General features: G+C 42.1%; 2 protein-coding genes across 6 annotated transcripts; both read right to left on the reverse strand.

Moving 5' to 3' along the window:
- Positions 1-4,881: 4,881 nt before the first annotated feature.
- On the reverse strand, positions 4,882-16,292 carry LOC148215468 (uncharacterized). Of its 4 annotated transcripts, XM_088143592.1 has the most exons (6): positions 16,135-16,292; positions 15,200-15,340; positions 13,783-14,016; positions 12,842-12,904; positions 12,373-12,491; positions 4,882-11,191 (listed from the first exon to the last, which is right to left on the reverse strand). In XM_088143592.1, the coding sequence occupies exon 6, from the start codon at positions 11,145-11,147 to the stop codon at positions 10,401-10,403; it is 747 nt and encodes a 248-aa protein (XP_087999718.1). In that variant the 5' UTR covers positions 11,148-11,191; positions 12,373-12,491; positions 12,842-12,904; positions 13,783-14,016; positions 15,200-15,340; positions 16,135-16,292; the 3' UTR covers positions 4,882-10,400. The 4 variants fall into 4 exon arrangements, with proteins under 4 accessions (XP_087999718.1, XP_087999720.1, XP_087999717.1 ...); XM_088143594.1 differs by lacking the exon at positions 15,200-15,340; XM_088143591.1 differs by having other exon boundaries at positions 13,783-15,340.
- Positions 16,293-20,280: 3,988 nt separating this feature from the next.
- LOC103048002 (zinc finger protein 688-like) lies at positions 20,281-25,130 on the reverse strand. 2 transcript variants are annotated; one of them, XM_007431971.4, is made up of 3 exons: positions 24,778-25,128; positions 23,881-24,008; positions 20,283-23,124 (listed from the first exon to the last, which is right to left on the reverse strand). In XM_007431971.4, exons 2-3 carry the CDS (start codon positions 23,978-23,980, stop codon positions 22,289-22,291), a joined length of 936 nt encoding a protein of 311 aa, XP_007432033.4. In that variant the 5' UTR covers positions 23,981-24,008; positions 24,778-25,128; the 3' UTR covers positions 20,283-22,288. The 2 variants fall into 2 exon arrangements, with proteins under 2 accessions (XP_087999716.1, XP_007432033.4); XM_088143590.1 differs by lacking the exon at positions 23,881-24,008 and having other exon boundaries at positions 20,281-23,124; positions 24,778-25,130.
- Positions 25,131-25,574: the final 444 nt, after the last annotated feature.

The following is a 25,574-nucleotide window of genomic DNA, read 5'->3' on the forward strand; positions in this document are numbered from 1 at the left end:
ATAATATAGAAAAAGGAATAAACAGCTAGATATTTTGGGATATTGAATGAAAAGGGTGAACTTAAAACTATGCAAGCGTTTGAATAAGGTATAAAACTGAGATATATAGTAAAGAATTGTATTTGATTGTAAATGTTCTAAGATATTAGACTAAAATTCATACATGGTTGGACATAGTAACATATAGACTTTAAACTAGAGATATTCTTGTTGAAACATGTAGTGAAGAATGAAGTATGTTTTGATAGTGGTTAGAACTGTAACTTTTAAGAATTGGAAGAATGAAAAAGTACCTATGCAGGAGGAAGTTATTGAAAATTATGGAATGTGCAGAGATGAGTTAAATTGATATTTGAAATTAGAGTAAGAAGATAAGCAATTTTATATGACACGGGATTTGTTTTATTGATGGTTGGATGAGAAAATATAGTAATGTAATGGATTAGGAAATTTTATAATAGAAATTTGATATTAATTACTATATATATATACATATATAATCGATGGATAAAAATGTATTACTAATCCTATAATGAAAGCTAAAATTTCTTGTAATAAATGATTGTATAGACTAGCTACAATTGATTAATAATTGATAATTGATAAGTATATAAGTATATTTTGAATAGATGATATGAGAATTTATATAAATGAGTGAAGATTATGAAAGGGGCACCAATGATTTGGTAACTGGTTGACACACGGTATAAAATGGAAGATGTTTTTTTTTATGCCTTTGTATGTTCTTGTTTGTTTATGTATGTTTTGTGTTTGTTGTAAAGAATAAAAAATTTTATTAAAAAAAAAAAGATTTCAGTTAAAGGAGAAGAATACATAAACTTGACTAACAGAATGAAGCAAAATATTCTAACATTGGAAAAGAAGAAATGAAAAGAAATCAAGTTCTAGGACATTATTTGAATGGACTAAAGGTTAAGATTGTTAGAAGTAAAAGGAAGGAATATACAGTTGGTTTATTTGATCAAGTTTAACATAGATATGTTCTTATTTCTGGTAACCCTGAATGGACTTTTGCTGACACTGAGACTGAAATGAGAAGGCTTTGTGGATTTGTTTATAGATAAGAAATGGGATATGGGAAGAGATCATTTGTTGTAATTTAAGAGGAGGTGAAAAGTTCCTAAAATTGTTTATACTTGTTGTGATGAAGGTTGGGAGTCACTTCTTTATATATTTCTTCTTTCTTTCTTTCCTATATTCTTATTTTTCTTTCTTTTCTTTTTCTTTCTATTCTTTATGTGTTTCCTATTTTTTTCCCTTTGCACTTTTTACTCCTTTCTATTTTTCTATCTTCCCTATATTCCTTAATAAAATTACTTGAGGAAAAAAAAAAAGAAAATAGTATGGAAATGGTTTGCCACCGCCTCCTTTAAGGATGCTTTTCAACTTTCCAGTCTAGGCTACAGTTCTAGGAATTCTTGGTAGTCTCCCACCCAAATATTAATTAGTTTGACCCTGTTTAGCATTCTGAGATCAGCTAGGCACTGCCAAAAGATACAAAAGACAGTTTTAAGCTGACATTCTATACTTGAAAGGGAAGGAAGGAAGGAAGGAAGGAAGGAAGGAAGGAAGGAAGGAAGGAAGGAAGGAAGGAAGGAAGGTTGGTTTCTGATGCTCCCTGCCAGCTTCCCACAAAGAAACTCAGTGGGGAAGCTGGCAGGAAGTTGGAAGTCACTCCCGCTCCCACTGCTTTTTTGCCTGCCCGTGGTCATTCTGTTTCTCTGTATAGGTAAGGAAATATCTCTGAAATGATGACCCAACGGATCATGGGTTGTCTAGTTTGCAATAAAAGCAAGTATTTGAATGGGAAGACTGCATGTGGTGGGTACTGACTTTACAACCTTCCTTTGCTCTTTCTAAAACGGTTCTTGTTTAAAATCTTTATGTGTTATCCTAAAGCTAAGGAGATAGATAGACAGACAGACAGACAATAGTTCTATGCACACAGAAACAGTATTACAACAACAGCTGTAAAGGGATTTAAGATGGAAACAGGTATGGAAAAACAAGAAAAGTTTCAAAAGCTTTCTGAACTCAGAAGGAGGTTCCAATCTTGAATTCGTATGTTGAAGGGTACCAATGGAAAATTGTAACCGATTCAAAGGAGATCAGACTAAGATGGGAGGAGTGTACTGAGATCACAAATGGTCCTGGGGCCACAATTTGCCCATTTTTGCCCTAAATGACAGCCCAAATCTAGCACTTGTAGGTCATCTTTCCTCATATCAGAGCTGGCTTGGTGAGACTTCTAATATGGGGTAATATACAAGCCGGATCTCATGTAGGACAGGGAGAAAATACAGACCTACTGTGTGTAGAGCAGCTGAACGTGGTTCTGTTCCACTGTAGGCTCCTCAGTACTTGAGTATTTCTTGATTAACAGTAAATTAATTTCTCACTGAAGGACCATCTAACTTTAGGCTTGACCAGTGTTTTTCAAACTTGGTAACTTTAAGATGTGTGGACTTCAACTCCCAGAATTCTCCAGCCAGCATGCTGGCTGGAGAATTCTGGGAGTTGAAGTCCACACATCTTAAAGTTACCAAGTTTGAAAGACTTTGGTTTTGACTGTTAATTTCTTCTTTCAAATGGAGTTATGTGCAAGCTCCAGCTCACAGTGCCCTCTAGTGGTTAAATTACATAATTTGTAATTCCAGTTTACTGTCCCCACCCTATCTATAGATGCCTAGGGTTACAGTATTTACAAATGTAGTAACTTAGTATGTTGCAGGTAGAGGCCCTGCTTTTAGTTCTGCTGAGGGGGCGGGGGTGGTGGTGGCTAGGATTACAGATGGCCTTTGCCACCCATTTAGCACCACATAAGGTGACTACTATGCTGAGATGGTTCGGCTTGGACTACAGAGGGAGATGCTGCAACTCTGAACTTTGGCCCCAGCTAATTTCGGAGCTAATTTCTGGAACCTTCTCTCTTAGTGTCCAAATCTTGTAATCACAATAGTCTCATTTTCTTCCAGCCTGTCAAAGTAAGAAGTAAGAGCACCATTTTGCTCTAGGTTCTATTGAAATATAAATAAATTAAAAGGCATAAATATGGGACACTGCAATTTGTAGTGGTATTTATTAGAAAGATCAAGATGTCTTCATGTTCATTCTTTTGATGTTCCCACAATATGTTCACCACCACCACCCCACCACCGATCCAGTTAAGCTATTGTAGGAACAGGACTACTGGGGACGATGATGATGCATGATGTGTTTCTCTTGGATTGAAAACTACCAATTTGGCAGCAACTCTAGAGGGCCTCCAGTGTTTGTATTGTTAGAAGGTTGGGACATATAGGCATCTTATATATATATATATAGACATTTTAGATATTTTGTAGACATTTTGGATATTTGGACATTTAGATGTTTTAAACACTTGCCTTTACCTGCTTGTGTAACATGAAGTAAAAGCAGGCCCAGCAATATGCCAATATTTCCTTTCCTGTATGTATGGTTGACCTCACAGTAATTGACCTTATTTAAATTATCAAAAGGTTGCATTCTTAAGGGTGTGACCTTCAACACTTCTCAATAGCTCAAGGATATGATAATTGCTCTCATGGTTTGTTTCTTCCTGACTGGAAAGAAGACACTTCATGTGAGCAGATAAACTATCTTGACTTGATAGTTCTTTCCTGTTCAGATGACCCTTCACAAAGAGAGATAAGCGGTCCTGACCTTGTTTCTTAGGGATGTAGATCAGAACAGCACTCAGTGAACAAGCAGAGTGATAAAGGATATTTTACATATGGCTGTAAACAATCAAGGTGATAGAAATTAGTTTACATACAAGAAGGGAGAATCTTAATCAGGACCAGAGAAAGGGGTCCTGGGTAAAGGGAGGAGTATGGATCGAGGTAACTGGCTTTGATTGGATCAGAGAGTCATGACATCTTAATGTAGGTCTGATTGTAACGGAAGGTATATAATGTACTGTGGGGAGGGGGCCCAGTGCGGCCACCCACCTAACTGCTTGCTGTCATTGCTTCTGCACTTGGGTGAAGAATAAATCTCCTAACTTCATGCAATTCGTCAGTGTCTTTACTCCCGGCTCAGAAACGGACTTGGTAAGATAACTTTTTCTTCCAACAGTATCCAACAGACAAGTAGGGTGTATGTGGCCCTGGGGCTCCATGCTTGTCCCCACCTATTGGAAGAGTTGTCACACAGCAAATGGAGCAACTGGTTCTTGGTTGCTTCCGCAAAGCAAGATTAATTTAAAACTGTTGGCTGGAAAGTGAAATGTCAGGGATGAAAATTTTGGTTAAATCAAAGCATTACCTCTAAGATATATGTAGGATGTTGACGAATGGTGACTGCTTCTGTTAACGCTTGGCTTGGTCACAGTATTGATTCAACATAGTTTACCAGTAGCATATGGCTGGTTCTAAAGCTGTAATGGCTGTACAGCAGAATTATTCTCAAATTGAGAAGGAAAGGTTAGCCTTGGGGCTCAGCTATACAAGATGTCAACAGTTCATTTACAGGACAATAGTGAAGGGAAAAAAGATTGTAAATCCTTAGGAGCCATTTTTAAAAACCAATATATAGAGCCCCTGTAGAATGCAAAAATAGTTATTAAACTTGTAGAAATACCAGTTGCAGGTTATCGGGAATTAGTAACACTAACACTTTGCCCAGAGTCTAACACATAGGAACGATTTGATACTGGAGAAGTTCAGTTAGTAGTATTTTTGATACTTCGTTTGCCTGCTTTTCATTATAAGTTGAGAGATTTTGAGGATATTTTATTGTTCTTGGAAAAAGAAATTATTTTATAGGGCTGACCTCAGAAAAAGGTATCTTCTAAAAGAAGTGTAACTTTATTAGAACTAAAGAGAAAAGTGTTTATTGGGATATAGTTTTTATGAATGATTATAAAGTAGCATCACAGACATTAAGAAATGAAATGTTCAAGTTCCTGAGGATCATTAGCAATCAGCTAGAGATGCAATCTGTTGGCTAGATATATGCACTCAAACAGAAGCTATAATTCAAATATGTACAGTATGTCAAACGTATGGAAGTAAAAACTATGGAGAACATTGGAAGAGCATAAAGTACCCATAAGACCACAGCAGAAAATAGGGACCGATCTATTTGAATTTCAAGGTGAACAGTATTTTGCAACTGATGGACCATTATTCATAATACTTTGAAATATGTCATTTGGAAAAGCTTGCTAGTAATGCTGTTATGATATATTTAAATTTATATCTGTCAGACATGAAAATTGTAAATAATAATAGTCCTTAAAACAGTGCAGAGGAATGGAATTTTATGCATGTTACTTGCAATCCTTATTACCTCAGCCCAATGGTACATCCTAAACTATTAAAATGGTGCTTAATAAGTCAAAGTTAAACATCAGATATATCTTACTTTTTTGGCTTATAGAAATAATCCAGTGGTGGTTGGCAAACCACTAATCTGACTTTTAATAGGTAGACTTTTAAACCAAGACTATGCATGGCAGTTTTGTTACAGACTGAAGATGACCAAGGAAATGTGACAGAACATTTGAGACTGAAATAATAAGAAAAACAATTATATAAGGGAACAAAAGTAACACCATGGAACCCTGCTCAAGTCATAGAAAAGCCCAAAATACTATTGCATTGTGTAAATTAATGATGACATTGTTTTTTATAGGAACTGGAAATTCTACCGGTTAGCTAGAATCTACAATTAGCTAGAATCAATTATTGTTTGGAAAAGAACCAGAATGAGAAGTATTGAAAACACTACCAAATATTGCTACTGATCCTAGAGACGTAGATCAGGATTTTGTAAAATCAGTGACAATGTCGAGTGGAAGAGTATTTAGAAAACCGAAAAGGCGTAAGTAATGACATTGGGTTACTCTGGAGTAAAGGATTACTCCATGTATGATGCATAAATTATTGCAGCAATTTGACTATCCCGGTGTCACTAAGTGTACCCCCGGAGATGAATAAATAGAGGCAGCTGTGTTATTAACAGGAGCCTTTATTGTTAACCAAAGAATAAAACTCTTCATGTCATTCCTTGGATCTGTTTTTCAAACTTTCTCTGAAGAATAACCATACATAACAGGAGGCTGCACATAATTTGTTTTGTAGGCATGAAGGCCATAGCAGGTAGAAGAGCAAGTGGGGTGAGGCAGTACTGTATTCAGTACATGGGCAGAGGCACATTGTTTTGGTTTTTCCCCCTTAGAGTTTTAGGGCTTTTTAAGCTTTAAGCATTTCCTTCAGTTTCTGTTTATCATAGAATTACATATTATCTGTCTGTAAATGGAGAAAAATACATAGCTAAACTGTTACACACCAACTCCAACATGTCTTCCCTTTAGATCCATTGCATGCAAATTCCCATCTTCCAGAAAGGCACCATCAGAGTATGGTTATGTATTTTGGGGTATATCATGTAAGATGTTCTAAAGAAGAGTTTACCTTGCAGTAAGCCCAGTTGGATCCCTGGCATTTCCAGGTCTTTAAAAAAAAAAAAAAAGTGCCTTCAAGTCACTGTGACTGTCTGGACTAGTCCCTGCAGTTTTCTGGGCAAGATTTCAGAAAGGGTTTGCCATTGCCTCCTTCCTAGGGCTGAGAGGGTGACTGGCCCAAGGTCACCCAGCTGGCTTTGTGCCTAGGGGGACTTCAACTCACGGTCTCCCAGTTTCTATCCTGGTGCCTTAACCATGACACCAAACGGGCTCTCTGTTTCCATGTAGGGCAGGAAAACTTTACACTAAAATCCTTGAGAGCTGTGCATCAGGGTTAGCAATATGGGCTTGCTGGAGGAAGGATCTGACACAGAGACTGTAATGGGAAGAAGGAATAACCTTGAGGAACAGGAGAAAGGGCCGCAACCAAGACACTGGTCAGATAAATGAAACCTGAGACTGGGGCAGAAATGTAATTTGAGGAAGCAACTCAGACAAGACCCTCCTTGGTTCTCATGAGAATAAAGGAATTGGTGTGTGTGTGGGGGGGCATATTCAGGCTTGCAAGATTCTGTTACTGTAACTATATAGTAATAGTAGTATTAGCATCCATAACTTTGGTTTCCTAGTCAGTCTACCCTGAAGGGCTGACAGAGATTAGAATAGCAACTGACTTCCTAGACCATATTGAGTTGTAATTCTTTTTCTGTATGTATGCTGATACCCTGCTTTTTTTTGTATGAAGTTTGGAGATGGTTAGTTACTTATCAGACTGTTAAACCCATAATTGCTCAGAAAGCATTCAGCAAAACCTTTACAGCGGCACCATTTCTAAATCACCCATCAACAAACAATGCAAAATGCCACTTAAGTGTATAAGCTTAGTGTTTATACACACTATACACTTATACATACATACAGCACTCACTTTAATAAAAAAGCTAAAACCTCTGTAGTAACTGCCATTTTATCAAAGTGATTAGTGGGTTGTTTTTTTTAAATGGCATAATTGAAGTGTATCACAGTATCTTGGCAATGCTGTTTTAAAAATATAGAAGAAATACATTTATGTAGCCAATCACTAATACCTCTTGCTAAAATGGTAGTGCTTGGAAAATGTTTAATCCATCATTCTGTATGTATAAAATTGTAGCAGGAAGAGTGGTGACTGTAACAAGCCATAATTATGTCAAAATGATGACACGTGCATCGTAATATTACTGAAAAAATACACAATTTTATAACAGGTAGTCCTCATTTAGTGACCATAACTGGGGCCAGCAACTCAGTCATCAAGCGAAGTGGTTGCTAAGTGAAACCACAACTGTGCTTATGATCCTCCTTCAGCTTTCCTTTGCTTTACAGACCTGCAAAGGTTCTAAAAGTGAGGCTTGGTTGCAAAGTTACTTTTTCATCACTGTCGTAACTGTGAACAGTCACTAAATGAGGCAGTCACTAAACAAAGACTACCTGTTATGTACCTTTGATGCAAGTACATAAATTGAATATCCCAGTAAGAGCATGGTACATGTGTCATCATTTGCCTGCCCCCCACCCCACAACACCCAGGCCAGGAAGTTATTCTTCAATACTCTTTGCTGTGATAATGCTACTTTTAAAAAATTCCAAAAAACCATTTTTACTTCAACAGATGATAAAATGTGCCTTGCTCCCACATATACTGAACACCTGCTGAGGCTCACTGGCCTTGTATTCTAGCCTACATCCTCATAGTCACAAACACTGGGCTGAAAGCACCTGCAGAGATGGTGCTCTCTCAAAAAAATCAGGTTTTGTACTGCAAGGGGGGAAAAAAGGGTGGGAGTCGTCCTGAAAAAATACAAATAGGGTATAAATGGATAACGTCACTGCAGAGCAGGCAAGCAAGCCGGAAGGAATAGTTCTCAGTCTCATTTTAGGAATAACCCGGCTGGTTCTGTGCATAGCAGGTGACATCTGATGGACTCAGAGTTTTTTCCTTCTACAGTGATTCTCCACTCCTCCCTTGCTGGGTATGTGGATTGTGTTTTCCTGAAGAGTTGGAGGATCAGAGACACTGAAAACACACTATTAAGTTTAGGGAAGAGTTGTGATCATCCTGACAAGCTAGCCTCTCCCTTCCCCAGCTTTGAGACTCTGAGTTGAACAAGTGCAAAGAGCACAAAGATTTTAAAATCTGCACAGCATCCTTATAGTGGTTGTTTTAATGAAGCCCATTAAATGATTGAGCCACTAACTGAATACTGTAGTTGGAGGGTTATTAAGATTTTTTCCTTGTACAAAACTGATCCCATTCTGGAAGATGCGTCAGTATGCCCTCAAATCTAGTTTTTACTGTATGATCAGCTCCTGGACTCCATCACCTTTGCTGCCTCAGCCTTCCATGCCCTTCTACTTTTCAGCTTCCTTCCTCTTCAGGAAAATAGCTGCCGAGGAGGAAAATTGGCAATGGCTGCAAAATGCCTTTTGGTTGGAAACACTAGAAGCTGTCCATCTGACAGTATCCAAGGGCTTAATCTTCCCAAAGCCCAAGGAACTCCCATATCAATGCCTCCAGGCACTGACAAGTGATGGTAGCTACATTCACACCAAACACCGTAGTTTGTCTTGTTTGACAAGTTTTCTCATAACCCAAAGTCCTAATGAGTCGTGAACACACTGTGGCTTAGCATTTCTGTGCTACTCAAATAACAAATGCACAAATGACCAGGATCAAATTATCCTACTTCAGACACATTATGTGAAGACCCAGCGATCTGGAAAAGGCTCTGATGCTGAGGAAGGTGGAAGGAAAGAGAAGAAGAGGATGACCGGCAGCAAGGTGGATGGACTCAGTTACAGTGGTGATTGGGGCACCATTAGGAGACCTTCAAGAACAGGTTAGGGATAGATTGTCATGGAGAAGATCTATCTATGTAGTTGCTAGGAGTCAACAATGACTTGATGGCACATAATCAATCAATCAATCAGGAGACTTTTTTGGCTGCTTTGTTTTAGGGTTCTTCCCCTCACCCATGTCTCTTCACACTAGCATGCAGGACATTTGATCAAGAGGTAAGGGGGATGACATGTTGTTTTCCTTTTAAACACCCATCACTTTCTCTTTAAAACAGTGTTCTGGCTGGCTGATTTTCAAAAGCTTCCAAGTCATGCCCCGTGACAACAGGAAATATCAGCCTTGCAGAGGAGACCTATGCTTGTTCGCCTCCAAACATACAGATGGTCACGTCCTCCCTAAGGCCTTAACCACAGCTCTGTAAACCAGTATCCCTGCCAAATCTCTAGCCTGCTCACCTGTAAGAGTGACCCTGCCCAGAGAATACACTGTAGGATTTGCAACAACAAAGACATTTCCCCTCCTGCAGCTTTAGTAACTCTAGCTTTAGAGTTTAGTAACTGCCATAGTTCAGCCCCTTCTGTGTGTTTGTATACCTCCTGCCACATCGTGCAACAACAGAATGAGCTTGCCAACAGACACGTGGTGCCTCTTTGCTTTAGATTCTCTGAAGGACTGCATGATCAGAATCCGCCTCTTTTCAGCTCGAGTCTTAACACACATGGGTTGACTGTGTCGCTAACCCAGGACCTGCACCCAACCCTGCCAGCTGCAAACTACTGGAAGCCTGTACAAGCACTCAAGTAATCTGGCTGCTCAGACATCTTTAGGAAGTTTTACTTCTTCCTTGGGCTATTACTCGCAGGCAGTGGTTTGCACATGGAAACAAGCATTGGAAAGGGAAAATGGACTGGATTTATTCTTACTGAGGATGGCTTGTTACCCCAACGAGCAGAGTGCTTTGTAAAGCTTATGGTTAACCAGAAATTGCCAGCATGTTCTGCAGTTCCAGTGATTAAGGAATAAAAGGCAAATGCCTACAAATGTTGCCAGGCTGTTCTACCAGTTGTGTAAAGCCTACTTGCAGGAAGTTCAAGTGGAAAGAAGTGCCTTTCATTCCTCCTCTGTTGCCATCATGGCAGTGTGGAGGCGCTGGTGGCGGGCCAGGTGAGAGCTGCGGCTGAAGCGTTTCCGACACTGTGGGCAGGCATAGGGCCGCTCGCCCGTATGGGTGCGCTGGTGCTCCAGGAGCCGAGCACTGTCACAGAAACGCTTGCCACACTGGATGCACGCATAAGGCTTCTGATCATTATGGAGGCGCTGGTGGCGGGCCAGGTGAGAGCTGCGGCTGAAACGTTTCCGACACTGGGAGCAAGCATAGGGCCGTTCGCCCGTATGGGTGCGTTGGTGCTCCAGAAGCCGAGCACTCTCGCAAAAACGTTTGCCGCACTGTGTGCAAGCGTAAGGCTTCTGGCCAGTATGGAGGCGCCGGTGCTGAGCCAGGTTGGAACTCCAGGAGAAGCATTTGCCGCAGAAGTCACAGGCATATGGGCGCTCCCCGGTGTGCATGCGCTGGTGCTGCCGCAGGTTCGACAACTGTGTGAAGGCCTTGGGGCAGTCTGTACACCGGTAAGGCTTCTCTCCTGAGTGTGTCCCCAGGTGGCGCATCAAGTGTGAGCTCTGGCCAAAGCCCTTCCCACACTCCATGCACTTGTATGGTTTCTGGCCTTCACTAGAGGAGATAGGGCTGGGTTTGGCAGGGAGTACCAGTGTGAAATTGCCAACTCCCACTCTGCTGTGTTCCAGTTCCAGTGGAGGTCCCTTGGGCACCATCTGCTCAGGTTCTTCTCTTGACAACATCTTTCTGACAAGGAAGGCTTGTAACTCACATTTTCTCCTGGCATCTGTTAAGACAACAGAGTAGTTCAGGCATTGCACTAAACATTTTAACTAGAGAGGTGCAAACATTCCAAATTTGAATTCAAAACATCTCGTTTTGAGCAGGAAGCAGCTGAGTTGGTCATTCCAGAGAAGCCGAAACATTTCCAAAATGATAGAAACAGCCCAAATTACAATTGAAAGAGGGGGTTTCAAATCTGGAATGGTTCAAACTTGAAAAGTTTTGCACATCCCCAGGTTTAACTATAATTAACTGCATAGGCCGTAAGTGGCCCGTATAATATTAATCCAAAAACCATGGTTACTAAACTGTGGCCAGATTTACAGATTGCACTAAGCCCAAAACAAACACACACATGGCTTAGCATGGCACGTCAACCTGGTGAATGCTGAGATATTTCAAATTCCAGAAGTAACAGCAAGACAAAGGCATCATATGAAAGCAAAGGCAGACAAGTTCACTTATTGATAAAGTTACATGAAAACCTGGCCTGCAAATAGCCACTTACCATCTGAATTCGTACAACGTGCTTAATTGGGTCACTGAAACACTAAACAGCAGCATTTGCATGATACAGGTAGTCCTCGTTGAATGACAGTAATTGGGACTGTGATTTCCATCGCTAAGCAATGCAGTCGTAAAGTACAACATCACATGACCGCATCGCTTGGTAATGGAAATCCTGGCAGTCCCCACAGTCATCCTTAACCTAATCCCACCGGTCGTTAGGCAAGGACCCATCCTGATCCAAGCCATTCATGACTTGGTCCCTCCCAGCCCTGAGCCTCAGTAAGGTAAGGGACTGCCTCCTTCTGAACTTCCCCCACCTGCCCATCTACCCCCCACCTCTGCCCTTCTGGCCACCCTGCATAGCGGCACTCCTCGGGGAGTGCCACTGTACAGGGTGGCCAAAAGGGCAGAGATGAGGGGTAGATAGGCGGGTGGGGGAAGTTGAAGTATCTCTGTGGTTTTAAGTGTGGGCAGGCTGCCAAATGCCCAAATTTTGATCACATGACTGCGGGGGGCACTACAATGGCCGTAACTTTGGGCATTGGGAATAAGTAGCATTCATTCAGTGCCACAGTAACTTTGAACAGTCGCATAATGAGTGGTCTAGTAGAGTCTATTGGTTAGTTTATGACTCTCAGAATCGTGCAAACCAAGAAAATTAGTTAAATCACTCACCAAGTTAAGCTTGTGCTAATCCAACCACTGAGATAATGATACTTTTCCCAACCTGGGTATCTATCAGATGTTGAACCAACTTCCAGATTCTCTCAGCTAGTACAGCCACTGCTTCACAACTGTAGGAGTTTAAGAACAGAAGATATTCTCTTCATGAGCGAGCCACAAATGACCAATGGAGGGGGCTGACAGATCATATCAAGCCATAGTCTAATTTTGGCTTAGTCATGTGTGTGAATCCCAACAATAATTATTTAACTTACCATGGTTGAGGACAAAGTATGGATGCAGGTACAGAGTTACACACTGGCAAAATAGCTTTGTAAAATATGTTCTGAGCCAGTGGATTGGGTCATACTTAAAGCTGAATCAATGCAATTTCCATTATTCATGAATAACATGCTACAGTATTGCATTTCAGTGAATTTATCCCAAGCAAGATCAAACCAGTAGCTATAGTTGGCCTTACTTGGAAGTCTCATCTGAAATTCAGATTCACAGCATCACAGTTGTATTCACAGTTAATTATGACCTGCAAGAGAAATGGAAGGCTTGTGACTGAAAAAATGGTAGAAGTTCAGACACTGTAACTGACAACCAGGCAGGACTAATGACATAGGGTGAGTTCAATGACAGTAGCTGGCACCAAAACAGTCTGGTTAGCTAACAAGTGGTAAAGTATTATGGACTTGAAAAAAAAAAATGTCATCAAATAGTTTGTGCAGTGAGCTCACAACATGATTGCTCTGGACACCAATGTGCTTGGTGACTTCTCCCCCTTCCCCAATTATTTTTATTTCTTTTTTAAAAATATGTTTAATTAAATTAAATAGGACAAAGCAAAGGGGATCCCAGCTCTATCTCCAATAATGCTGCTGGGCCCCACAGAGATCCAAATGATATTTTTGGGGAAAAATGCTATGAGGCTATAAACAAGAGTTTTAGTTGGCAATGTGGTTGAAAATATCCTGGGAGGCTAAAGACAGTGGCAGAAAATAATGTTACTATTTTGTCTTCCGGTAAATGGGTCATTTGATTACATCTGCCATGGTAGCAATTTCTGAGAGTATCGTGACACTCTCAAAAATTCAAACATCCCCATCAGTTCAAAAAAGTCAGGAAATCCTGTGTTAAGGCAACTACTGGTTTGGTTTGGTTCTCCATGCCATCCAAACTGGAAGCTTGGCATGAGATTAAATGGGAAGCCCATTAATCATGATCTGAAATGAAAGCTGGAAGTATGCTAAAATGCATTGCTAGTGGTTTAAGCCTGAATCAGACACATGTAGATGCCACAAGCCCACCCCCCGGGTAATTCTAGCCCAATCATCTCTTTCCATTTTTTTAAAAAAATTCAATCTTTATTGCAGGGGTTCTCAAACTGTACATTACGGGGGGGGGCACACTTACAATTTTGAGGAGGGTTGCACTTGCTCCACCAGGACACCAAGAGTCTTTGCCAAGCTGCTGGTGTTAGATTGGGCTCTGTGCAAGATCCAGGCACCGGGCCTCTTCTTCAGTGGGCTTTGCACTTGCAGCAATGGATCCTGGAGCAGCCCCAACTCCCTCCTGAGCGCTCTCCAAGCTGGCCCAGCAAGAATTGTGGTGCCTAGTTTCACCTTCCCCCTCTTCCAAGGTTTCTTCCTGGGGGAGAGGAAGGGGGAAGGTCATGCTGGGTGCTAACACTGAGCCTGTGCACCTGTTCCCGATAGCCTGAGCATGATGACCTCCCACTGCGAGGTGTAGTCTTCCTGCAAGAAGCAGGAGAGGTGTAGCCCTCAGACTGCAGGACCAGGTTCAGCACCAAGACCTAGCATAACATCCCCCAGGACTAAAGGTCCAGAGAGTGAGTTCTGATAGTAATCCAGCCTTGGATGTGCAAACATGGTTGGCACATGTACTTCTGGATCACTGCCTGAATATATTCTCACTCCTGGACAAAGCCAACAGTGGCTCGTCCAGGCCGAGCAGGACCCATCAAAATGCAGCCTGACATTCTTTTTTTTTTTTTTTGTGGGGGGGTTGTCACACAAAGTCATTTATTATTTTAGGGGGTCATGGTACCATATCATTTGAGAACTCTAAAGATACATGAGAAAGTCAATGGTAATGCAATAATTCCTTCTTTAACTAAGCAACATTAGCACATAAATTGACCATTATCAGTGAACAACCACTGTTACAAGGATGGAACGCAAAGCTATTTCAAAACTTTATGGATATCTCAAGCAAAAATGGCTAAATGACAAAAAAAAATTAATAATGGTAGAAGTAGAGTAAGAACACTGCCCTCCATCTTTCCAGAGGAATATATGATGAAAAAAACCCAGAAATGCTTAGTTGTTTTAGTTACCTCTTTCTTTTCAAGATGTGAAGATATGACTTTCCTTCTAACATATTCCACTGTAACCAGGCTCCCAAATCAGTATGGATGGAGGAATCATCCAAAATAACATTACAAGAATTCCCAAATTCCAAATACTTGGAACTTAGACCACCTTACCGAGGGAAAGCTGTGTAGCACAATGTCTATCCCCCATGATATCCATCCCCCATGACAGAGATCCTGCATTTCCATCAGCATAAAAGTTTGGGCCTAAATGAAGGTATGGATAAGGGTAACCTTATGTATTTGCCAGTGTTATTTACAAAGGGATTTGTAATTTATCTGGACCATAGATCCAGATATAGCACAGATCATATTTCACAAAATTAAAAGTAATATCACAAAAATTATGGCAATAAACCCATTCAAAATCAAGAACAGGATGAAAGGCTGTGACCAAAAATTACTACCCACTATGCTTGATTAAATGAGTCAACTCACCTTCCTTTGCTACTCTCAGACGGATAGTTTCTAGCCCTACCAGCGAAAGGTTTGTGCTTTTCCTTCTTTCTGTCTTTTCTTTAAAAGACAGAACTGCACTTTACTGTAAAAAAGTACTAGTGTTGAGAAATCATGGAAGGGCTGAGAAAAGAAGAGGATAAAATCTGCATAAGGTTTCACAAACAGAACAGGATGAAAGCACCACGGAACTGGAAGGTTTTACACATCCCTTTGAACTTTATCAGAACAGAATCAGAAGTAGTGTAAAGCTTTAGATAATTAATGCTAGTTCCCCCAAAACAAACCAGACTTCAGGCTGCTCACATGGTGGCAAGCTACCACCTCATTAGGGAGGTTGCACACAGCACATTTTTGCATGCAGAAACTTCCCTGATCCTAATGTGGCACAATCATGGTCAGAAAAATGGGGGGTACAGGGAAACAGCTGTAGCATTCAGTAGATAAACAGAGGACGTTTGGACATAAACCTGCCCTGGAGCCCTCATCTTTGCTCTGAAAGCCCTGCCTTAATTTCCTTTAAGATAAAGGAAAGCTACCTTCCGTATGCAACGAGGAGATAAAAGACACTCTGCACTTGCCCAACAGCAATCGTTTTAAGCTTGATTTCACGGCCACAGCTTGGAGGCACTGAAAATAGATTTGGTGTTCTAAGCGAAGCTTTGTACACGCAAGGCGATTTTCTCTGATGTTACAGATCTGGCAGCCCTGCATACACTGCTCTTGCATACGCATCCCCATACACACGCAGCGCTTCTATCCATCCCTGAGTGTACAGACTCTGTGCTCAAACACCACCACGCACGCACTGGCACAACCCCTCCACACCTGCGCGCACCAGATGGGAAAGCTTTGCCGTTTGACACCTGGTCACCCCTCCCTCCCTCCCTCCCTCCCTCCAGGCGCCCGCTTCTGACCTCCTTCTCTGCTCAGAGGGGCTTGGTTTTGACACCTCCCAACTCCAGCCGCAGGGAGAAGCCGGATCTCGCGGCGCTGGAACCGAGGTGGAGGCAGCGCTGGAAATGATTTAGGGCGGGGCTGAGAGCAGAGGCGACGGGAATTGGACCATTTCTAGCCCAGTTCCAGCATAGCCAACCGCTCTGGCCACAGGCAAGAGTGGGACCTGGGTGGCTCCATGGTTTTAACCCCTGCTACTCTCCATCAACACGTTTCGAGGCGAGCTAGGGATGCGGCTAGGAGCCTGCAAGGCGCCCTCCCCACTCTCGTGTCCCCCAGATTTGGGAACTGCAGTTCGAGTGAGCGGATTCGATTTACTTACCTCCTGTTTAGACACTCGTGTTTCCGTTAGAAGGCATTTAACCGAGCCGTGTCTCCATTCCTGAAGCATTAGAGCAAAGGGGAGCATCACTTGTCAACTCGGATTTTTTTTAAAAAAAAAACCCTTCTGAGCAAATGCAGGTTTGTTTTCTTGACCCATGCCTCTGATAGTATCTCCATGAATGCAATAAAGTTTGTTTTCCTTCCCCAGACTTGTGTGGTATTTACTTGGAGATTATAATTGTTTTGTATAGAATAAAGTTATATGGTGAATTTGAAAAAGAAAAGTAACAAAATTCACTTTTAACTATATATGGCCAAATAACCATCCTTCATATATTTAAAAAAGGATGCTAAAACAGTGACCTCCTAGTGGTCGCAGAAAGCTAATGTTTGGCTAGTTCTCAGTTTACCACAAACCATCATGTGTGAGTTTCTACAGCACTTTAGCCCATGGTTAACTGAACCACAGTTTACTACATTACCCCAGTGCTTGAGTTAGCACACTACACTGACCCATCAACTAGCTATGGAGTGTGGATCTGCAAACCTAGAATAGAAAACCTAGGCTAGAATATAATTAGCTATTTCGTGATTCAGTGTATTACAATAATCCAAACCCTGCGGAAGGTTATTTGGTTGCAAGGTCTCAGACTTCTGTCCTGAGAACCAAAACCTCCCCAGCTTCATCACTGCCTGCTAAATAAATGGTTATAGTCAGTTAGGAAGGTCCATAATGGAGGCACTGCATTTTCAGCAGCTCTGCAGCAGGTGGATAGGTAACCCCTGCTGACTTCCCCTTAACCATCAAAATTGGGGGTGGGGGGCAGTGTTAACATGACATACTTACCCATAACTATCTTGATTGATTATATGTCATAGTATTGACTCTTAACAACCACATCCATCTCCAGGACGACGTCTTCCAATGTTGAACCCATCACCATTGTAATCGAATCCATCTTGCTGCTGGTCATCCCCTTCTCTTTTCTTCTACCTGTCCCAGCATTATGGCTTTCTTAAGGGAGCTGAGTCTTTACATAATGTGTCCAAAATATGATAATTTGAGCTTGGTCATTTGCGTCTTGAGTAAAAACTCTGATTTGTTCTATGAACCTCACACATGGTTTCTCAGTTAATCCAATGGTCAAGCTTACATGACACACCAAACCATAAGCTAACTATACTGGCTGGGTTTGCACAACACTTTAAGTCAAAATGTGATTGGCCAACTTGTAGTTCTGTGGGTCATATGGATACAGTCACTCCATCTTTAGGATATTGATCTTTTAGGTAATTTATGGCACCTAATACACCTCCCTCAAATGTTGTCTTCACTAGATTAAATGTAGTTGGGAATTTTTCATGGCGGAATCACAAATATTCTCAGCTACACTTTTAAAAGACAAAGGTGTGCCTATGAGATGATCTGAAATTTTAAATAAATTTACCAGCCCCAAATGATTGGGCATATTTGTATGAACCTACCATCAAGTATGTTGAAGACAACCTAGGATGACCTTCTATGCATGCTTACCTGTGAAGAAATCTTTTTCAGTCTTACCTCTGAGATCATTCAACTACAGTACAAGATGAAGACATTGTTTAAGGAAATGGCTAAGCAGGCAAAAACATTTGAACTTAAAATCTGTTTTTTACTGAATATGTGTATTTCTGATATTAAGCATTCCGAAATACTAGCATAGGTATACACGCTCATGGGTGTAGCAGCCAACCTACAGAGGGTTTTAGTGGTTATGATGAAATGTAAGTGATTTCCATTAATTTCTATAGAGCCCCAGATGGGACTATAGGAGTTACAAGAAGCAAAAATCAGAAATTTCTTAGAAAATGAAAGAGATGGCTTTATTGCTAAATTTCTATATCTACTAAATTAGCTTTCTGATTTTTACAGTACAATTGTATGCAAAACTACTTAGAAATACACTCTTTGTGTTCAATGGAACTTATTTATAGGTCATTCTCTCTCCTCCCCCTCTTTCTTGAAAATAGCCCTGTTTGTTTGGCCCTGGCAGAAAATGTTCAAATTGATCTTTCATATCCCTTCACCCAAAGCAGTAGCTGCATTTTGGTTTTTAGCATTGTATTTAATCTATGCTGTACAATTCATGTTTGCAGTACCAGAGCCATCAGCTCTCCCAAAAGGGCCATGGTATCAGCCATCTTTCTGTTATTCTCATCCAGCCTTTGTTCTCCTGAATGTTGTAACACTTTTTGCCATTGCCAAGAATTCCATTTTTTTACACGTCCCATGAGTTTACCTAAACATACTGGAGCTCAGGAAACTTGTGTGACTGGACAATATTAAATACAAATAGAACTGCCTTGCTATTTTAAAAAAGGGAAAAGTAATATTTGTAATAATGCCACATCCATGGGGAAAGAAAATTACATAGGTCAGTGCCCTGAGAAACTATCCAATGGGGGAATTGCAGTGTTTTGTATGTATCTGAATCAAGGGCCTTATCCTTACCCAGATAATTTACCTTTAAAATGGACTGTCACCACAGATCAGTGTTTCTCAACCTTGGCAACTTCAAGATGAGTGGACTTCAACTCCCAGAATTCCCCAGCCAGCATGGCTGGCTGGGGAATTCTGGGAGTTGAAGTCCACTCATCTTGAAGTTGCCAAGGTTGAGAAACACTGCCGTAGATGCACTGAAAATATGGAAATAGGGACAAAAGAGTTTTTTTGGCCAATCTATGTTTCTGGGAGATGGGTCATCTTAAATTTAGAGTAGCTTCCTTTTGGGTTAATTTGGTAATTAATCTTAAACTGGGATCAACAAGAAGTAATAAAAACAGCTGAACTATTAAGAGATGTTTCATGTGAAGAAGTAGATCTCTGGAAATGTTTAATAGCGCTTTGCCTGCAGAAGAGAGGCTAAGCTACAATTCTGTTTTTATCATTTCCCAAATTGAAATATTGGGCATAGGAAGCAGAAAAATATGGAAATTGGTTGTTTGCCAGTAACAAGATCTGATCGTTCTGTAAAAGATGAATGATTCTAGAGGCAGAGAAAAAAAGCTAGTACAGAATCCTAACCAAGTACTTTGACAACGATTAGCTTGTTCTCTCTCTACAGTATTCCTATGCACAATTACTTTGGAGTAGGCCATGTTGAATACAAAAGTGTTTGCATCAGAGTTAATATGGCAAGGATTCTAATTTTACAGGGAGAGATTACCTTGTGCCTTCCTGAAGCTTTGGACTAAAGTTCCCACTATCTCTTACCATTAACTTAATGGTTGAGGGTGATGGTGTTACAGTCCAAAACATGTGGAAGCCATGCATTTTTATGTTTTTGGAAGTTTAAAGGTTCATAGTCACATGTTCTTATTCCCCCCCCACCCCCTTATTAGAAAAAGGAGCTGTCCCACACTCAGGGATTATTAAAACTACACCCCGCATCATTTAGTTGGTTTTACTGTAGGAAGAGAAATAAAGAAAATGGATATTTAATATATACTAGAATGAAACTTGTCACCTCCATTACAAGGAGGAGGAAAAGGCTATTACTTTTAACTAATGAAAAACAGCAATTATAGCGCTGTCATGTCTGAGCTGCAAAAATCTTACTAGATGGCTACAAAGAGTAGGAGTAGCTTTAAGTTATGAGCTGAATTATGAAATACTCCTCACAGAATAAATAATCACTGCAAAGTCCTTTTGTCTTTGCTGTTAAAGAGAACTCCTTGCCAAGGCATTTCTCTTTAACATTTGTTCTAAATATTTTGCTTTAGCTGAGGAAGGAAATTAAATATAATAATTATATGAGTAGTTTAGATTTATGTTTGCACTCATATTCTATTTTTTAAATTGTTTTTTCAGTTGTGTCTATTAATTGTTTTATTCCACTGTTAGCTGCTTTGGGAAGAAAATCTGGATACAAATCTTGTAAAGAAATACTTCTGCCGGCTGTCACTTAAAAATAACCACAGAAAATGCTTTCATGCAATTCTTTGAAATTTAATTCTTTTTTAGTGAAGTCACAGATTACAGGGTAAGACTGTAGTGAGAGACTTGTTGATGAAGAAATATAAATGGCTGCTGTTAATTGGGAAACGCTCCTAAAGCTACAAAAATGTAACAAGTAATCAGTTATCTAACAGCATCAAAGTAAACAAAGCGGAAATGGACTTTCTCTAATTCCTTAGCTTTGCTAGCTCTGATAGTGGCACTTATGTTAGTTTTCTTCAACCTGGTGATCTCCAAATATGTTGAATTTTGATTCCTATAATTTTCAGCTATCATTGGGTTGGAGACATATGGAAGAAGTAATTTGGTGGGCACCAAGTTGGCAAAAGATGATTTATATGTTTCTCACACATAGCTAAGAGACAGGCTTTCCAGACTGGTTCAGAGATCCTGTTTAAACATATACAAATGTAGGGGTGTCCAACATTATTTTTATCCAGAAGGCTGCACTTTACTAGTGCAGCATCTGAGCAAAAGCAAGAAGCTGAAGATAAATCAGGAGGAGGACCAGTGTGACAATTAGCACAGGAGACACTTACTGGATATCCTGTAGTTCTGGTTTTTCAAAGGACAGACCAGATATCAGGGAATGTCTTGCTCTGTAACTTTTAGCCTGTTCTCTCTCCTCCTCTCTTTTAAATTAAAATACAGAGGAAATGTATTCCTTCATGGTAGTGAATGGGCAGGATATCTCCCTCAAATGTTTCAGAAAGAAGTTAATTAATTATGACTGATTAAATTACTATCCCACTTCCTAACCAACACCATGGCCCCAGCTGAGGCTCAGAGTCATACGACAGAGAAAATAACCAACAATTACAGTAAGAACCATTTAAAAACAGTAATAGAAATGGGAAGCAACTGGGTTAAAGGAACTGTTTACAAAATGGCAGAGCACTGCTGTGAGGAAGTGAGGGGTTGCTGGTAGTCACGGTATTTTTGTTTTCTTGTGTTCTTTACTTTTAAAATGTTTTGCGAATCTTTAAGAATTACTTGGCCATTGCCCAGAAAAGGAGATTAAATTATAAGAGGATGACTTCCACAAGGCCACCAGCACTGTCTAGTTGGTGTATTATGATATATAATCATGTTTCAGACATACTCCAAATGACTAGCGTGGGAAAGAATGGCATGATCCCAGAAACGATAAACTGTGGTTGGACTACTTGGCAAATTCAATATTCAATGTTGTGGAAGCTGAACTGCTTTTTGGAGGGTACATAACTCTGTAACTCTATTGTAGGCTGGTGGGCACAACTCATTTAATTGTACCCTAAGCTTCCCATACGTTTCAGTAAGATTCTCTTTCCAACCACAGACTCTTCATGGAGCAGAAGGTATCAGGGAAAAGGCTGGCCAGCTATGGTGGGAAGCTTGACTCGTGGAGGCATATCGGACAGGAAAGGTTTAATCCAGAGAATATATCTTCCAAGTAGGCCTGATTCATCTCTGTCCTTGCATGTAGACATCAGCTCCTCTGCAACTCTGGATCCTTACTCAGTTGAAAGTCCTATTTCTCACTTGTTCAAGTGTCATATCAAAATTCCACACTATCCAGCAGTGCATCTATCACAAAGCATGCATATTAAGGCAAAATAAGCACATTTGTATAAGACCTCTTCTGGTTGCAATTACAAAAATCTAAACTGAGTTTCTGAAGTCCTCCTTTCCCAGTGCAAAATTCTTCATGCAGTCGACTTGCTTCTCCATACTGGTTTTCTTACTTTTTTTTTTTAATTTGTGAGATGGAGAATTTTGGTGGTGCTTGGCAGATAGGTTTGGGGCCCAACCTTCTAAGGTGGGCACTTATAAGGTCTCACAAGCATCATGTGAGTTTTCTGATGTGTGCTAAGGCCAGACCTTTGTCGGAAACTCTTCCCACATTCCATGCAGCGGAATGGTTTCTCTCCTGTGTGAATCCTCTGGTGGATGGTAAGGTGCGAGTTGACGCTGAAGGTCTTGCCGCATTCATCGCACTTATAAGGCCTCTCCCCTGTGTGGATCCTCTGGTGAAGAATGAGGGTAGAGCTCTGGCTGAACCTTTTCCCACACACCTGGCATTCATATGGTTTCTCTCCCGTGTGGGTTCGCTGGTGTTTGGTCAGGTGGGAGCTGACGGAAAAGCTCTTCCCACAATCCGTGCATTTGTATGGCTTCTCTCCCGTATGGATGCGGCGGTGGAGGACAAGGGTGGAACTCTGACTGAACCTTTTCCCACAGTCGCTGCACTCGTAGGGCTTCTCGCCAGTGTGGGTTCTCCGGTGAATTGTGAGGTGGGAACTGACGCCAAAGCTTTTCCCACAGTCAGAGCAGGGGTAGAGCTTATCAGCAGACAGCAAAGGCCGCTTAGGCTGGGCAAGGGTGTGCTGAGTCTGGGCAAGGCTCTCTCCACACTGGACACACAGGCTGGGGCCGGGCCCCATGTAAATTCCACGGGGTGGGATGGTGGGGTTGTCTTTTGTCACTGGAGGAAGAAGAGGTGGCTTGACCCATCCTTTTCCTGCCTCTTCACTCTGCTGTCCAGCTGGAGGCTGCCCCGCGTAAGTGGGGCCTTCAGATCGCCCTTGGACTTGCTTCTGCACACCCTCAGAACCACCAGGCTGGGAATTTGGATTCATGGTTCCTCCATCTGCCAAAGGAAAGAGAGTGAAGCCAGCAGTGGTGGGGGGGAAGTTATATCCATTCATTCTATGTTATTCTAAGAAATTAATGGATACTTTACCAGACTGCTGGTTTGTTTTTTAGTTGCCCATCCCAGGCTCTGCGGAACAACTGGATCAGAAATCATACTAAAAAATACCGCCCCCCCCCGCTAATGTTACCATTTAAACACTTTGTTCTAGGCTACCCTTTGAAAAGACCAAATCTGAGCTGTGACACAGAAGAAGACATTGACAGCTGATGCTAACGCTACTTTGCCAATTCCTGACATTCTGTCGCTAGCAGCAGAATTCTATCGAATTCCACCAGCATGATTGAAATTGTTCAGAGCTACAAAATGATATGAATATGGATATACAATTGCTGAATACTCAGGGACAGATGCTCAAAAGCTTTTGTTTATCTTTTCACCCATTACCACATGGAATGATCCTGAACTTAGCCTCTTCTAACAGCCTGTAATAAACAGGCATGCCAAGATGATTTTACTGGAGAGACTTTTGTGGACATAGTGAAATGCAACCTTCCAGGTTACACAGAAACTCTCCTGCCTGATGCAGAATTCTGTGTAATTCAAAGGCTTAACACCTTCTGAAAGCAGCAAAAACTAATGCAATTATGCCCATTCATTTTGGGATTCTGAGTTCACAATAGCCAACTTTACTCCTTTATATATATATATTTTAAATGTAAAAACAAAGAAAATAAAAATAAAAATCCTTACCTAGCGAGAGTAGAGTCCCAAAATTGTCCTGCACAATGTCCCTGTAGACAGGTCTCTGGCATGGGTCCAGAAGGGCCCATTGTATCTCAGCAAAATACATCAGTCACTTCTGCAGAAGGCTCTGGCCTCTGAAAGAATAAGTTTTCCCTGCTCAGAATCCAAAACCAACCCTGTTGGCCTATAATGAGACTGGGCTTTAGGTCACAGCACTAACAACCCTGATTTCACACAAGTTGGCCTTTGGTTTCGCTGCCCAATAAAGTGAAGAATGTGCGGCCTTCCGCTAGTTACTGGACTCCAACTCCAGTTGGCCCCAGTCAGTGTTGCTGATGGTTGGGGATGCTGGGAATTGTAGTCCGTGCCAATCCTACAGCAGTTCTACTGCCCCTGTCTTGCTGCACCTCCTGTCTTCCTGTTAAGGCTTGTGCTCCCTTCAGGATGTCTGGAAATTCAACAGGTGAAGCGCTTCCTGGCCCTGGAAGAGCTGCAAGGGGGAAAGCTTCCCCAGCTGAACTTCTGCAGGGCATGTCAGCTGTAGTAACACCCCAGCCTTTCCAGGGAGAAGGAGGGTGTAGAGAGGGTGGCAACCTACCCCTATTGAGCCTCCACCCTTAAGATCTGCCATTCTCACGTCCTGGAAGCTTTGTTGCTGTTGCTGCTTCTCCCTCCTATCCAAGGTCTCTTGTTCATGCGTCTAGGGATCCCCCGGGTTTTCACACCGTAAGGAAGGGGGGACTCGACTGTTGTTTGAAAGAGGCGCTGAAGAAAGTGCCATGCGTTGGCTCCTCTCGTTTGTGATAGGTTTCCCCCCCTCCTCCTCCTCCTCCTCCCTCCCTCACCGAGGAAGTTGCCTGGCTGGACTTTGGCCAGTGCCCACTCCCAGTCAGCTCGAGTTACCTGGAAGCCTCTGGCTTCAGATCTCGGTCCTCGAGCTGCAGACCTGAGGATCTCGCCTATCAAAGGAAGAATAAATAAAGCCGGGACTCCGCGCTCCCCGATTTGGCGGTAGCCCAGCGGCTCGGCTGGCGCTCGGGCTGGGTCGACTCCGGGCGGCTGCTACGAAGGCAGAAGAAGAAACGGCAACAACGGCACTCGCTCTCTCTGGTTCTGACCTGGGAAGTTCAGCCCCCAAAATCGTCAGCGGCAACGGGAGCAGGAGCAGGAGCAGAAGCGGCGGCGGCGGCGGCAGCCAAAGAAAAGGAGAACAGCCGCTTCGCTGGCTTGCTCTCTTTTTTGACAATGGCCAGAGCCCTCTAGCGGCATCGCCTCTGCCTTGCACGCGGAACAAGCCCGGAGGGGGCTGGCGAAAGCCGGCCGGAAGCCTCCCGCCCAGGCTCGGGGCCCCGAGGGAGAAAGGTGGGCCGTGGCGCTGGTTCGGAGCCCGGGAAGGTGGCGGGTGAAATCCCGTGGGAAGGCTTGGGGCAAGCTCTCTGCGGCTGCTGTCGCTGGGTTTGCCCACTGCGTGTCTGTGCGTGTCGTGGTTTGCTCCATGAGCCCCATTTGGTGGCGACGGTACGCTAGAATATAAACCTTGGTTCGCCCAGCGCGGTGCCTGGGTTCGCGCATTAACCGAGGCGAGATGTGAAGCGGCTGCGTTCTGGGGGAGCCTTACGAGGGAAGCCAGCCATTGGCTGCATCGGCAGAACACGGTCCGCGAACACGCTCGGTTAGCCAACGGGGATGGGCTGCAGATT

Source organism: Python bivittatus, unplaced genomic scaffold (genome assembly GCF_059951505.1).
Source record: "Python bivittatus isolate LINGU-HERP-01145 unplaced genomic scaffold, Pbiv_v1 ctg000410_np1212, whole genome shotgun sequence".
Taxonomy (NCBI): Eukaryota; Metazoa; Chordata; class Lepidosauria; order Squamata; family Pythonidae; genus Python; species Python bivittatus.

Coding starts and splice junctions, on each gene's coding strand:
- LOC148215468 (XM_088143594.1), bottom strand. CDS start 11,147: ATGTTGTCAAGAGAAGAACCTGAGCAGATGGTGCCCAAGGGACCTCCA.
- LOC103048002 (XM_007431971.4), bottom strand. CDS start 23,980: ATGTATTTTGCTGAGATACAATGGGCCCTTCTGGACCCATGCCAGAGA. Junction 23,125..23,880: donor TGGGACTCTACTCTCGCTAG/GTAAGGATTTTT, acceptor TTCCTTTGGCAG/ATGGAGGAACCATGAATCCA.